Source organism: Serinus canaria, chromosome 6 (assembly GCF_022539315.1).
Source record: "Serinus canaria isolate serCan28SL12 chromosome 6, serCan2020, whole genome shotgun sequence".
Taxonomy (NCBI): domain Eukaryota; kingdom Metazoa; phylum Chordata; class Aves; order Passeriformes; family Fringillidae; genus Serinus; species Serinus canaria.
Window position 1 is genome coordinate 14776671 of NC_066320.1, and position 15285 is coordinate 14791955.

Sequence of the window (15285 nt, forward strand, 5' to 3'; positions counted from 1 at the left end):
AGTTCTAGCTTGAGGAAAAGCCTCTGAAGAAGCTAAATTGTCATGAAAGAAATGAGAAGAAACATAATGTCATGGCAAGCCCTGTGTTGTGCCTCCATGAAATGGAAGATTTGTGAACCAAATGGTGAACAGATGAGAGTCTGTTCTGGAATTAATGATCAGATGAGGTAGAAGCTTTGCTAGTTTGAGTCTGTTCATGCAGTGGCTATGTGACTGTGGACTGTATGGAATGATTAGGAATGCGGTCTGGGTGTGAGGTGAACATGGGCACTTCTGCTTTCAAACACATGCCAGTGTGTGTGTGTGCTTGAGCTCTGATGTGAGGATAACAGGGATGAAGGCAATATTCAAGGTAAGAGTTGTGAAGGCTCAGTAAGTGTATGAAGTGGGGAGCTGCAGCTCCTGGCCTGTTCTGTGTTCATAGGCTGCTCCAGGGGGTGCTGTGGTAGTGTGCAGGAGTCCAGAGCTACAGAACTGAGCCCACACCATCGTGGGTTTTGACTGACATGAGGTGTGCTGTGCTGTACCACTCTGTAGGCTCAATTGTAGTAAGGAGCAGAGAAATAGCCTAGATAGTACCAAAGGAGAAGGGCAGATGGAAAATGTACGTGGAGACAGCAAGGGGAAGGCATAGCATTGTAATACTGAAAGACTGCCAGGCTCAGCTTGAACTGGATGACACCAAGGGTTTAGTGAAAGAGGAGGGAAGTGCATGCTGAGCCGCATTTACTGGAGAGTGCAGTTTGGTGTGAAGGTGTCTTTGAAGATGACTGAAGATGCCACTGAACAAGAGCAGAGTCCAAGAATGTTGAGTAGTGTTTGAACCTGTTTGTTCTTCTCCCAATATCTGAGAGTGCAAAGTGTTTTGGCTGCTGAGTGCTTCTGTCTTTCTTGTTTGAGCATTACCTCTCCAAACAGGCCCAAATTCTATGTGAGGGAGCCTTTCTCCTCCCCATGCTATGCACACAAGTTCCCTCTTCTTTCTTTAGTCCCTGTGTGTGCTTTTCTGTTGTGGCCTCCTCCCTAACCTCTAATTTGAGTTGCAAACACACCTCTGCATTCTCCAAATGTGAACACACGGGGTTTCTGCCTACCTCTTCAGTTTGGCTGGGGAAGCTGCCCCATTTTCTGAGGTGGGAGAGCACAGAGAGACACCGCCCTGTATCCCACGTCTTGTGCTCTTCTTCTCCCCTTACATCAGTGTGTGGGGCACCTATATTCTGACCTCAGTGTTTGAGGAGATGGGGGTCTTCAGCCCTGCCCTTTCCCCTGGTGTGTAGTCTTGTGCTTTAATGGTGACTTCTCTCTCTGTTTCTTTTTTCCGTGTCTGTGCATTTCTGCTGCTGCTTATACCTGCCTCAGGGGAGCATTATTGGCAGGGGGGCCCTTGCTGGCACACTAATGTGTGAATAGTTTCTGTGCTTTTCTTCTCATCTCCTCTCTTCCCTTCTCTTTCCCTCTCTCAATGATGTGTCCAGAAAAGGAAGTCGAGCTCCAGTGTGCATTTGATGGTGAGCACCTCCCGTAAGCTGCCTGCGATTCGTGCCTCCGCCATTCTCCATGCCATGCACGCTCGGCTTGTGCTCATCACCCTACATAGCATGTCCGTGCAAGGGGCGGCCGGGGGGATCAGTGTGCACCCAGGGGTCCGTGTCCTCACAAAAAGGGCTCTGGGATCCTCTGGCCACATACAGCTCCCATTTTGTGCAGAAAATCCAGCTGCCGGCAACTCAGTTTGACTTTGCCTGCTCTGAGTGCAAAATGAAAAAAGACAGTGGTTCTCCTGGGCTCAGCAGAGCAGATGTGTGCCTTGCCTGGACAGGAGGCTTTGTCATTCTGTTGCAGAGGTGCCAAAAAGAGGAACAGGTGCTTTGCCTGGTGTTGGTGCTGTCCTCCTTGATAGGAGTCTTGCAGTGTAGAACAAACTGGGAGTCACTCCAAATGTGGCAGAGACTGATGGGGCTCCACTGTTCAGATGAAATGTGTGGGCACAGCACCACTGGGCATCTCAGAGCTGCTGGTCACTTCTTTTTTTAGCGTACTTACAGAAAAGGTTTGTTCAGAGCCTTTATAATCCAAAACTTCCTTTTGTCCTGATCTTGTTTATGTATCCCAGCATGACCAAATACCCAGTAACTGCCCCCCCCCTCCTGTTAATTTCCTTTTTCATTCATCAAGGTGTTTGGCATTTGTAGAATTTGTTAAAAACATAGTCAAATCCACTCTCAAGGGTCCAGAGAGGAAATTGGCCAGTGTCATATTGTCAGAAGCCATACACAGCCCAATGACACACTTTGACACCAAGATATGAACAGTAACCAAAGGACAAGAATTAGTTATTGTATTATCTCCTATGCACAGAAAAATAACAGAAAAGATTTCTCCCATTTCAGATAGAGGTGGGAACGTTACAATACCAAGACAGCAGAATAATTGTTTTTGCATTACCACCTGGAAGACATTTCTCCTTTTCTTCCTTCAATGACACCTTAAAACTGTGAAAAAAAAAAAAAAAACCACAGAAAAAGTAATCCCAAACTACTGCTTTGAAAATCTGAAGTGAGTGACTAACTTTTCTCCAGCCCTGCCTTTATGTGGGGCAGAAGTTCACTTTGCCTTTCTTGCCCTTCTGCCAGCAATACTTAAATTCCCTTTGCATATTGTTTTAAAGTAGCTGGGATATGTAAGCCAGGTAAGCATCAACCTCTGAAAACATGGAAGCAGTGAAAGTGGCTGAATAACCAGAATAATAGCCCATGTATTGGTAGTTTCTTGTAGTTGGCTACATGTGTGTGCCCCTACGATATGAGCACTGGTCTGTTTTCTTTCTCTTGCACCCTCTGTGTTGCTCGTGCCTGTCTGTCTGTCTCTTGTTGAGCTCAGGAAATGTTGCCAACTGCTGTGCCAAAGCGAATTGTGTTACAGATCTTAAGAAGGGCCTAGCACCTTTTTAGGTGAATGGGCCTCTTTTAACTTGAGTTGTACAGAATTATCAAGCATTGTACCCTGACTGATGGTGGCTGGCAGCAGCAGGGGAGGAGGGGTAAGAGTTGGCTGTGCTGCCTGCACCTCTGGAAAGGAAAGGCTAGCTTCTTCCAGGGAAGAGCACCTGGTTAAATGGCCACATGATGTGAGTGTGTGCAGGAAGCTCAATATGTCAGAGACCTTCCTTCACCCGAGAAAGAGCTGTGAAAAACATGCAGGCTAAGCTGCCTCTAATTTCATTGGGACACTGTCCTTTAGTACAATGCTATCCAATTCTGGACTAGCAAACATGATACTTGGTTGTCTTCTGCCCACTGGCTGGGGAAGAATATCGTGGGTGAGCTGGGTGCTCAGTGCAGACTGTGGAGGGTAGGCTGTGTGCTTTGAGTATGTGGGGCTTTGTACTTTGTAAGGCAACATAACACTCCTAACAGGCTGTTGTCAACTTTTTATTTGGAACAGTGGCTTCGTGTGTGTTTGTTTAGGTTTTGGTCATTTTGTTGGGGTTTATTCCCATTTGGCCTTAGTTATAAAGCCTTCCAAAACAGTGGAATTATTTTTGTATAACTTCTTCCATGCTAATTTTATCTTCTTATCCCAGTGGGCTAAGAAAAATGGGTTACCTTCCTCTCACTGGAAGAGGTTTGGAAGATAGATCTCTGCATTAGGATGACTGTTTCTGAAGAAGTACAAGAGCCTCAGTGCTGTGTGGAGAGGTGGATCATTGTTAGAAGTTTGTGTTTGTGCCACAAAATAGCTTGGGATTAACTTTTTCAGGTTGATCTGCTCCTCTTAGACATCTATGGTGACCTGTTATCTCTTCTGCCATCAGACTGGAAATACATGCATAAAACAAAATTCTTGGAAGGCCAGAGTCTTAGGACAGTGCAGGGATGTATAGAAAGAGGCAGAAAACCATCACTTCTGTGGTATTTCTTCTTTCTTAGGTTGGGGTTTGAGTGTAAATGTTTGGGGTTTTTTTTCCCACAGACTTCTAAAGAGTTAATTTCTGCCTCTCTCTTCTACTTCCTCCCCCCTCCACCTGCCCCATCTTCCTCTTTTGTTTCTCCTCTCTCTCTCTCTCCAAAAAGGATAGTTAACCTGTTGCTTGTGAAGAAAAGCTGAATTGTTAGTAGGAGTTTGTTAAGTCTCGGTCTTATAAGATCTGTTACTGGTTGACATAATTATACCTTTGGCAGATGTTTTCCAGCTTAGCATTTCACTTCTCCATTTTTTTGTGGTGTTTGTGGTGTGATGATGAGGGCCTAATGTTTTGCAGTATGAGTTTGCACTCCCTGAGTGGGATAGAGAGCCACTGCAATGAGGGCACACTACTGTGAGCTCCCATCAGGTGCCCTAATCTGTAAACTAGGGAGTGTGAGCGAGGCTTCTGCAGAGACAATTTTGACCTTGCTGCTGCTGGCATCCAGCGGCAAAAGAGACATAGCCTGGTGTGGGGGGCACATGTGGGCTGGATTTGTGGGCTAGGAACCCTGTACTTAGGGATAGGTTTGGCTTCCTACAAACATAGACTTGGATAATTCCTGACTTGCATGACTCAATGGGATGATTCTTTTCAGCAAGCTGGTGATGGCCTCACTGTTGTGCTGTATGAATGCAGAAAATTGAGATTTTATTCTCCTGCCACAGCTACAAGAGAGTATGAAGAAGGGAGAGATGAAAAGCTTCTGGGCACCATCCAGAGAACTTCCTACTTGTGGAACAATATGGCCTTTCCCTTATGTCCCAATCCCATTCCTTTCAATATTTTGGTTCTGAAGTCTCTTTGTTCTGGTTACAGCAGGGATACAACATATCATACATTACCTTTTCTTTACCATTTCTCGGGCTGACCACACTTGTACTTGGCTCACTAGATTCCCTGGAACTCTCACCTAGAACTGTTTCTGTACACTATGGGACACCTCAGACTTGACTCCCATTTGTGCTCTGTTTGAGACCATGACTTCTGTGTATCTCTCACTTCTGTAGTCTCTTTCTCTCAGGACAGCTGCCATGTCTCATTTTCCTTCAGATATTTTTTGTTAGTGCTCATTGCAGGATTCTCCCTACCCCTTTGGGCTGCTGCCTTTTTGCCTTCTGTTCTCCTTCCTTACAGCTCAAGCAGTCCATTCACATTTGAATTTTGGTACATCCCTTACAACTTCTGTTGCCTCTGGAGGAAGTCCAGCAACTGGGGCAGCACTCCTCCTTCCTCCCTCTTCTTGGTGATTGAGCTTGTGGGGAGGGTTGGGTCTGAGGAGATGGTTGGGGTTGAAGCAATACTGTCATTTTCTTGCTGCCTCTGCTGCCCAGCATGGGAACTAAAACCATGTTTTTCTGTCTCAGCCACAGAGCAACAACAAAACCAGTATAGTAAGCACTGCAAAAGAAACACCCCCAGTGCAGACGTCCATGGTATCTTCCCCAACCGCTATTTTTTTTTCCTGTTTTGTTTAATTTTGATTCTGTCCTCTCCCCTTCTCCTTCCAAGCCCCTTCCCGAGTGCTGCTTGTGCCACTCTGTTTCAGCTTATGTTTTGGCTTCGTTCTGTGTGTCCCTGTGCTGCTGTGGGGCCTGATCACAGCCTCACAGGCTTTGGGATGGGGGTGCTGAGCAGAGCTGTGGTTGGATGTGGGGATCGCAGCTTGCCTGGACTTCCCCGTGTGCCACCCCTGTATAGTTCTGTGTGTCCCGTTCAACTGTTCCTGCTGGCTTTGGGGAGGATGGTTTTGAAGAAGAGAGTGTCAAGCTCCATCCACTCTCCAACACTCAGGAAATGGAGGATGGACTTCAGGACACCAGAGAGGAAATGGCAGACAAATGGTTTTTAGAAGAATCCTTTGCTGGCCCATTTGGCCTGCTCAGTTGAGTGCTGATCTCCTGCAGCTCACTGACTTGCTGGGCTGGCACTTTCTGTTTGGCCTGTGTGCAAACTCTACAGTGCCAGTACAGTGCCAGTGCCAAGTACATTGAATGGCAGCTTGGGTGTTTGGCCTGCCTCAGTACCTGTGGAATCAGGCAGCAGTGCAGCAGGTGGCAGAGGCACATGGGTGAGTGTGCAGCACTGCCCAGCACTGTCCCTGATGCCCTTGCTGAGCCACCCAGCAAAAACAACAGCAGTGGGAGGAGATGGTGCAAGATCCTGAAGTCTTGTCCTGGTAATGAAGGGATGAGTGCAGGAGCTAGTTAGCACCCATAGGCCTGGTAGCTGCTCTTTGTTGTCTGTCTCTGGAGAGTTGGATTTGGTATTTTTGGGGCATGGGAGGGTGGGATTTGGTACTGGGTTTTTTTTTGTTGTAGAATGAAGGATTCTTGGGACACTTCATAATTTTCTGCTTTCCTTTCACTAGCTTTTTCATTATGTTTTTGATATTGATAGAGCCTTTCTAAATTATTAAATATGGTTATTATTGAAAATGGAGCTCATTTCAGAGACTTTTAGAAAAATGTGCCTTTATTCACAGTTCCTTAGCAACTCCTCTCTGAGAGGCATTGAGGTGGTCTGGCTCATCCTATTTTTATTATGGAAATTATGAATGTCCCTTTTTTAGGGTAAAATACCCAGCAACTTTTCCAAAAAACTGGGAGACAAAGGCCCCAGCCCAGGATTATCCTTTCTTCCCCCTTTCCTTTTCTGAAGCATTTTCCAGTGAGTGTGCTGCTGAGGGGTCATTACCTCATGAACAGCTGCACAGGGTGCAGACTGGCTGCTTGGTTGCCCCCTGGTGTCTGTGCCAGCCTGGTTCACTGGAAGCGAATTGGGAATTAGGGGCAGTTGCAGGGAAGCTGGGGGCTTTGTCTCCTTGTGACTGTAGCTTTTAGTGCAGCCTCTCTCATAATGAAACCTGTGCAGGAAGTGTGTGCGCACGCACGCAGGCACACGTGTGATGTTTGAAGTTTGTGATTTGATTTGACTTTTTTTAATGTCAGTCACCTTTTCTCCACTTGCTGGGGAGTGAAAGTAAATTAGAGAATGCTTTGGAACTAGAGTTTAATGATTATTCCATCCTTTCCTAGGAGCCTCAAACAACTGTTGTCCATAATGCTACAGATGGCATAAAGGTAAGGGATAGGAGTGTTGTTAGAAAAACCTCTGCTTCTCTCTTGTTCTTGTCTTCATGTGTCTTAATTCAGATTCTACTTTTCCAGTGTCTAGTTTGTAGCATGCTCCTGAATACTGATGACAGTAGACTAGGAGGGTTGTGTTATATGGCTGTGGATCTCTGAATGAGGCTGAGTAAAAGCAACTGTTCAGATAGTAACACATCTTTCCTATTGTGGTGTATAACCACCACTCTCTTTCATATGTGGGATGGAAGAGGAGATACAGGCACTTACGCAATTTTTTAATTTTTTTTTTCTTCTGCAAATGGACACTTCCTCTAAGAAAGCCTAGGAGCCCTTCTTTAGCTTCTTGTGGCTATTCTTCTGAACAGAAGCAGCTCTCATTAGATTTCATTTGACAGAGTTTGATAACTTCCACACTTGTAATAGTTCTGGATTAAGAGCTCGAACATGCAAAAGCTGAGCAGAGATGCTGTTATGTTATGCTTTGTATTTGGCCTGCTTACATTCAAATCTTCCTTGTATCATTCTCTCCCTTCCATCCCTGCCAAAGTTTTTGTGCTTTTCCCCATCTTTCTTCACAAAGAAATCAAACTATTTGCTCATTGTCCTGACTGCTGATGCCTGGTAATGCTCTGTTCTGCCATGCAGGGTTCCACAGAGAGCTGTAACACCACAACTGAAGATGAGGATCTGAAAGGTAGGTATTTTGCCTGTAATTTCTAATACAGCTAACTGTAGGCAAGGAATTCTAGAGATTCAATCATTGCCTTGAACTAGCTTCCCAGATTTCTGTGTCTGACTCAGTTCATAAATTCGCCATGACGCTGTCATTCCTGTCACAGTGGGACCATGCATTGGGGAACCGTCTGACTTGGCCTCTGTGGTATATAAACACTGAGCTAATTTGTTTTTGTCTCAGGGTTGGAATTCTTTTCTTGCATATATCATAATCTGTTCATCTCCAGTCCATTTCTAGGTGTGGAAAATCCCTACCAGCCCCTTGAGGTTTGAACTCTGCTTGTTTTTTTCTACTTCCCTGTAGGTTACAGAGAGCTGAAACCTCTCTGTTACTTCTCAATCTCCCTTTTAACCCCATTCTGGGAATATCTTTTGCGACATGCAAAGACTTCCCTTGTTATTTTTTTCTCTTTGGGTCTATTTTTTTTTAAGATGAAGATAATTCTCTGCCTGTTGTCCTTGACTGAAATATCAGTAGAGGGAGAGGCCGAGAAGAGTTTTTGTATCTTTCAGTGACCATATCATAAATATCATGTGCTTGTAAACCTCTTATATGAAGGAGCTCCAAGTTCCATATCTGCTCATGTTGTTTGAGCAGCTATCTTTTGCCTAACCTCCCTAATGAAGGATGAGCAGACATTTTCCTGAATAATCAAGTTTGAGATGGGTGAAGGTAGTTTGCATTCTGAGACAAATGTGTTAATAACTTGCATTTTGAGGCAGAGGTATTCTCATTCTCCCTGTAGTTCATCTGAGTTACATACCCAGGGAAGAATCAGTGCTGACCCTGTGATGTAGCAGCAATGTCACATCTGTCAGTGGGGTAATTCGTGATGCTTTTCCTGTGGCTTGTCACAAGCTGCTGGCTCCTCTTCTGAGGAATTACAGGGAGCAGAAACACATGCCAGTGAGTGAATGAGCTCTACAATAGAGATTGTTTCAGATAAGATCTGGCCTCATTGCAGGACAGTGTTCTAGCTCCCACCTTTTTGCCAAAGAGTAAGCTGTGGTTTAGGAACCTAGCTTTGAGTGACGGGAACTGGATGGGTTTCATAGAGTAGTAATAAATTTGATTTATCAGCTCTTCTGGATAGCCATCCAGAATGGGTATTTGTCCAGAACCTTGTCTCCTGTGGCACTTTTTATTCTGGAGAGGTTCCATGGTTGAGCTAGCTGAGCCAATGGGTGTTGTAAGTCAGGAATACAAATGCTGCAAGGAAAAGAAGTCTAGGACTGGAACAGAAGGTGGGTAGGAAGGAAGGCAGCTGGTCAGTGTACAGAGTTGTACAGGACTACATTGCTACAGATCAAAACTGTGCTTTGTGGTTTTGTTTTTTGGTTTTTTTTTTGGCAGAGGTTAGAAATTTTTGTTATGATTTTAATAGAAGGGAGCATTTGAATGGTGATTGGGAGGGAAAGAGTTTGCACAGTCGTGGTTTGTGCTGTGGCCAGCTCTGGTAATTTTAGTCCTCCAGTTTTAAGTGTAGCTGTGTTCACTAGTGTTCTTTTTCCATTCCTGCCCTTCCACATTTTAAGATAAGCAAGCACTTGAGCAAAACTAAGTAGACCTAAAGGTTTGGGAGTGTGGAAGTTCTCAGTGCTCTACATAGCCATGACTCTCAGAAAAGGGGAAGTGCTTGTGCAGTTCCTCTGCCGACTTCTTGTTTTAAATAGACACCAGGATACACAGATCAGTTCTGCTGCGCTGTAGGCGATGTTATCTTTATCCATCAGTGGCAGTTGCCTCAGGGATATGTTGTTTCCACTGTGGTGGGGCTAAAGGCAGTGCGTGTTGTCCTTCTTCCTCCACCCCCCGCCCTTGTGTTGTTCTAAATTGCACAGCAGGTTCATGTTGTCGAGCTGTCTACTTGGCTTTGCCCTGGAGGATACTCCTGCATGTTTTGTGCCCAGCATTGTGGTTTCTTTAATGTTCTCCTATTTACTTTCTCTTTTTTTATTTACTGAACTTGCGTGTTTTGTTTGTGTTTGTGTTTTAATTCCCTGCCATGCTAGCTCCCCCTCTCTCCACCGGGGACGGCAGCTCAGTGCTTGAAGGACGGAGGCACAGTGAGAGCAAAACACAGACTGAGTCCATGCAGTCCCAGCTTTCTCTCTGTTTCTCAGCCAGTAAGTCCAGGGGTGCAGTGCTTCACAGCATCTTTTTCTCACCCCTTCCTCCACCCTTCCCATTTCTCCTTACCTAAGATTTTTCCCTTCCTCAACTTCCTTCCAATATGTTGATTTTCCATTTCCAGTGTTCCAGAATACAAAGAAATCATCTCCCTTCCTGCAAAATACCCTCCTTTGCACACTGAAATTTTCCAAACATTTCCTTCCCTATCTGAAAAAAAAAAAAACAACAAAACCACCAAAAACCTCATCCTAGCTAATTTCATTCCCTTGCTTTCATCTGGGTGAGATGTGGAGTTCTCTGCAGAGACACTGCCTTTTGGGGTTTCCTTGGGCAAGTCACTGCATCTCTTAGTTTTCCTTGTGGTAAATGGGGTCAGTGGTGCAGGTCTCCTTATGTGATTATGGAGGGGATGTATGAGACTGAGTTCAGTCTCACTCATCAGAACTTCTGAGGACTTCTGACATGGATGGTGCTCAGAAGTACCAAAGGAACAAAAACCAGTTTTTTCAGACTACTTTAAGGTGCTTTGAAAGGGAGGCTGTGGCTCCTGAAAGACCCCAAAACATTTTTTAATCTATTATCAGGTGCTATGAGTGAAAATTCTGGGATAATGTTGGCTCTGAAGAGCATTTGTCTGTCACGAGCTTTACCTTGTGTGTTTGTCTTTAGCTCAGTTAGCTGGTACTATGGTTAGTCTATGAGTTATGGTAAGTTCTGCCTGATATCTACTGAACTTGCTAGCTCTGTAGAGGAGCCTGTGGCTGAAAAACTCTGAAAAATGCATATGAAAAAAGCTATTAGGTTGGAGAAAATCTAGATGGAATTCACAGCCTTTCTCCTACACAGACATACTGTACTAGCTGCCTGACTTTAAAGCAATAGTAGAAGGCTCTTTACTGCGAGCTGGGAACATCTGGAATATTTGATTCCATTCAGGTCAGTCTAGGAAGGAAGAACCAGGCGTGTCCTCCTCTGTCTCTTCCTGTCGTATTTCCCTGGTTTTCTACACACAGCACCAGTATCTCCTATGATACAGCAGCTGGAGCATCTGTTAGTAGCTCAAAGGATGTCAGACCGCTGGTTTGTAAGGTGCAATAGGAAAAGTGTTTTGCCTAGCCAGAATGGAAGGGAAATGATCTCTTCTGAAGTCCTTTTGCTGTGAGCTCTCCATCACTGCTCTCTTATCAATTCCTTCCTCTTGCTCATAGCAAGGCCCTGCTTGGTACACTGAGGAGTGCTGAATCACTTCTCTGCCAAGTGGGTCAGTGTCCTCCCACTTCACTTCCCTCCAAGTTGAGATGTGCAGTGATTTGGATATCCCTACTTTCTTTAACCCCATCTTGTACTTGCCCTTGTGCTGCTGTCACTACTCCAGCCACTGTTTTAGGTCACCCTCAAACTTCCTCCAACACTGGTGCAATTCCTGCTGTGCTTTTTTGCACCAGTGCCCGGGTGGCCCCTGCCAAGCAGTGTCTGGCCCAAGTGATGTGACAGAGGCAGGAGAGCAGGTAGAAATTATTGGGATGTGGGTGTGTTTGTGTGCTGGCTGGGGCTGGGGCTGTGTGTGTCTGTACTTCTTTGTTGGTTTTTATTTTACTTTCTAATTTTTGTCCGTTTATTATTTTAACGCTTACATTTGTTTTGCAGCTACACAGTCTTGTGAAGAGAAGCTCCATGCCTGGGACAGCCCAGGGCAGACATTGGAGTTAGAGCGTGCTCGGTCGGAGCCTTTGCTAACTCCAGTAGTTCCCTTTGTACTTAACCGAGCACCGTGTAAGTTAGCAGCTGGGTAGCAGTAGTGGAGTAGTGCAACTCATGCTAGTTACCCTAGATGTAAAGTTCCCTCCTCTCTCCTCCCCTGCCCCTCACCCCGTCCGTCCGAGCCGGGCCGGGGCTGGGCGCTCCGAGCTGGCGCCATCGGTCCGGCGGGGGGGCGGCCGCAGGAGCGGGTGCGGGGAGCGGCGGCGGCCGCCGGGGGGCGCCACGCGCAGGGGCGGGGAGCGGGGCCGCCTCAGCCCGGCCCGCCCGCGGCCGCCGCCCCGGCCCGGCCCGCCGGGGACACAGAGCCGGGTCCAGCTCGGCCCCGGCCGTGAACAGTGCTCGCCGAACGCACCCGCAGCGCTCCCCGGCCGGCGCTGTAACTGCTGTGGCCGGGCTGCCTCCAGGGCTCGCACGCAGCAGGGTGGAGCAGCCGCGGGCCACGCTCGATGACCGTGCTGGTGCATGTCGCCTCCCGCTTGTGCCTCTTTGGAGGACCCGCGGATTCATCTGGAGCGGCAGGCGCGAACCCCGTCCCCCTGGACGTCCCGAGGCTCTCTGTCCTTCGGACAGAGCGGTCACCTCCCATGTGCCGGTTCTAGCTCGGGACATGTTAGTGAAAGCCAGGAGACGAGCCCAGTCTGATGGGATGGACTAGTGCTGAAGGACAGGCCTGATGGCATTGCATCAAGGCACCTTGGAAGAGGATGCAGATTTCCTTAAGATGAGCCAGCACACCGTGACTGTGGACTGCAGACTCCCTCACTCATCCCAAATGCAGCCTTTTCCATGCACTCCATCTTCTGGACATTGGTGGTGCGTGGTTTAGAGGTCCAACAAGTAGCCCTTCTTCCTGTGAAAGTAATCCCAGACAACTTGCTTGTAAGGACATTTTTCACAACAGACACAGCCCACTGTATTGTTTTGACCCATTCCCTGTGTATATCTTTTCACATGTGGAAGCGTATACAGCCTGCATAGCAAAACCAGCCACCTTACTGTTATGAGCCAGATGTCCCCTATCTGAGGGCTTTCTGAGGCTGTCTCAGTAGTAAAATGGACATCCTTCATAGCCAGTGAGATTATTGTTTTGTTTCTCTTTGGCTGCACTTACCAGTGGTGGGATGAGGTGCATGGGCAAGGGGGAGAGCAGTTCAGAGTAGCATCTTCTGGCATTTAGAATGGAATTCAGTTTCCCTGACTTGAACATCTGAGGGTAGGAGGTCGGCTTTAAAGAGCATACTCCTAATGATAGGCATCTACGATGCATGTGTGAGACTTCCCAGAAGTCCCAATTTGTTTGAGGGCCCAAAGGGAGAACAGTCAGGGGACTGGTTCCATTTCAGACACATATATTTTAGATGCTGAAAGGCACAAGAATGTCACTGCTAGTGGTAGGAATTTTATATTATCTGTTAACATTGAAAAGAATACTAGAGAACGTCTTAAATGCCTGTATAATGTGTGAGTCTACCTACAGGTGTGGGGAAGGCTGAAGAGATGTGATATTGTGCATATAGGCTCAGGCATAGGTATGGTTCACGCAGTAGTCATAGAACAGAATTGTGTTGTTTAACATACCTAATTGAAACTTTGTAAATGTTATTAATTCTTGAGATCAGCGTGGATGATGGAGCACTGCAGAGGGTATGGGGCCTGGCCAGTCTGCTGTGGGGAACCAAGAGAAGAAAGTGCAGAAGGGCTGGCCTATCAGGGGCCAAACAACAGTAGACAGACTTGTAGCCCTTGTCTTCATTCATCTTGAAGGCCAGAGTGCTGGGCTGGCTTAATGGCAATGATGTCAGAGTGCTGTAAAGAATTGTGCCATAGGGATTGGCAGAAGCTAACTGCCTGAGGAACAGTGTGCACTCTCAGACATAGCTTGGACCTGCTCATCCAACCCATCCATCCTGCTGCCGTCATCTTTCTAGCTTGCAGAAGCCATCCTTACATGTCCCAGTTGCTTGTTTGCAGCATTCACAATAGCTGAGGTATTGATGATGGTGATAGGCAAGTTGTTGGGAGACTCTTTCCAACTGGCTTGATCTGTGTGGTGGCCATTTGTATATGATTACTGTGGTGAAGCTTTTCCACATCTCAAGCTGCCAGACAACTGCTTCACATGGGCAGGGCCACTGGCATTCATTGGTCAGACTCTCCAGAAGCAGCTCTGGCTGTCATTTAGGAGACACATCTGGTGTCTTAGGCCTTTCTAGAAGGAAACAAAAAAATGAAAATGAATATGGTCTCTTTATTTCCTTTCTCCCTGCATTATGGGATCACCATTTCCCTTTCATACCACTGCCCCCCTACCCTCATGTGGATGACTGTCTTAACTGCATATCTCCAGATCGCAGGGAGCAGCATCCTATGAGATCTAGACTAATGGTGCTCTACAAATTGCTTGTAGGAAGCACCCACTAGCCTCATATTTCTACTGAACTCTTGAGCACAGCTAAATTGCTCTTTCTTCTTGTTCACAGTGCGTAAGCAAGAGATCATTAAGATAACAGAGCAGCTGATAGAGGCCATCAACAATGGAGATTTTGAGGCTTATACGTAAGTAGAGATGCTTTCTGACAGGTTGTTTATCAGTTTGTGTGCAAGTGTTGCCCTGGCTCCTGGGTATGAGGAGCTGTCACACAGTCAGGGATGGTAAAAGGTTTTATCCTTCTTAGCCTACATCAGTTAGGAGTAAGGGATGGAGTAGTAGAGCTCTAAATGAGTATCAGGTAGCAAACAGCAACAGGAGCAACAATAGGAAAATGTCCTGGGTTTGTAAGAAAAGTGCAGGAGAGGGCAACGTGAAGAGCAGCAAGAGAATAAAAGGAAAGTCAGTAACCTTGAAATTTATTTCATGTGAAATGCCATCTAGTTGGCTCCTTGAGTTACAGTAGGGCTGAGTCTTCAGAAACTTACTTCTTGGAGTAGGGAGATGTAGTTAGGTGGACACAGGGTGTGAGTCAAATTTCATACCAGCACTTCACTGTGTGAATAGTTCTTGGGCTCAAATGCAAACTGTAAGCCTGTGCTGCTTTTCTTTGCAGAAAAATCTGTGATCCTGGCTTGACCTCATTTGAACCGGAAGCACTGGGGAACCTGGTTGAAGGAATGGATTTCCATAAGTTTTACTTTGAAAACTGTGAGTGGGTAAATTTGGTAACTCCAACCTTTCTCTCTACTCTTCCTTTATATCATGTTTGGGGAGGAAAGTTTGCCTCGTTTTTGCTGGTTATCAGAATAAGCAGGAACTTGACTAAAAGCCTGTTCAGCAACAATTTCAATTCTAACCCCCACATCCCCAATTCTAACCCCCACATTCACTCTAGGCATACAATCTGCCAGGTGGAAATGTTTTGTACCTGGCATGGACTGCAGGAGTTTTAAAAGTTTGAATCACTGGGCTTCTTACTGATACAAAAATGGAAAAAATGATCAGATTTTGATGGAGGCAACATACTGAATGGTCAGGCATAAAGATGCTTTTGCTTTGAGTTTTCCATGGATGGTTTCAGCTCTCTAACACCTAATGAAGTTTTTACATAGACAAGAGTCACCTTGTCAGCCTGGGGCAGGAAAGAGTTTAGAGAAATGCTATC

At 46.2% G+C, this 15285-nt stretch overlaps 1 protein-coding gene across 8 annotated transcripts in view; it reads left to right on the top strand.

Moving 5' to 3' along the window:
- CAMK2G (calcium/calmodulin dependent protein kinase II gamma) overlaps nt 1-15285 on the top strand; it is a 119710-nt gene that overhangs the window by 98317 nt on the left and 6108 nt on the right. For 3 of the 8 annotated variants that reach the window (XM_050975938.1, XM_030241016.2, XM_050975939.1), the window contains exons 14-20: nt 5335-5403; nt 7006-7050; nt 7705-7753; nt 9808-9921; nt 11576-11701; nt 14170-14245; nt 14734-14828. In XM_050975938.1, the coding sequence (XP_050831895.1) occupies nt 5335-5403; nt 7006-7050; nt 7705-7753; nt 9808-9921; nt 11576-11701; nt 14170-14245; nt 14734-14828 (574 nt within the window). The remainder of the gene's footprint in view (nt 1-5334; nt 5404-7005; nt 7051-7704; nt 7754-9807; nt 9922-11575; nt 11702-14169; nt 14246-14733; nt 14829-15285) is intronic. The other 5 variants (XM_030241017.2, XM_030241019.2, XM_030241021.2 and 2 more) reach the window with 5 other exon arrangements.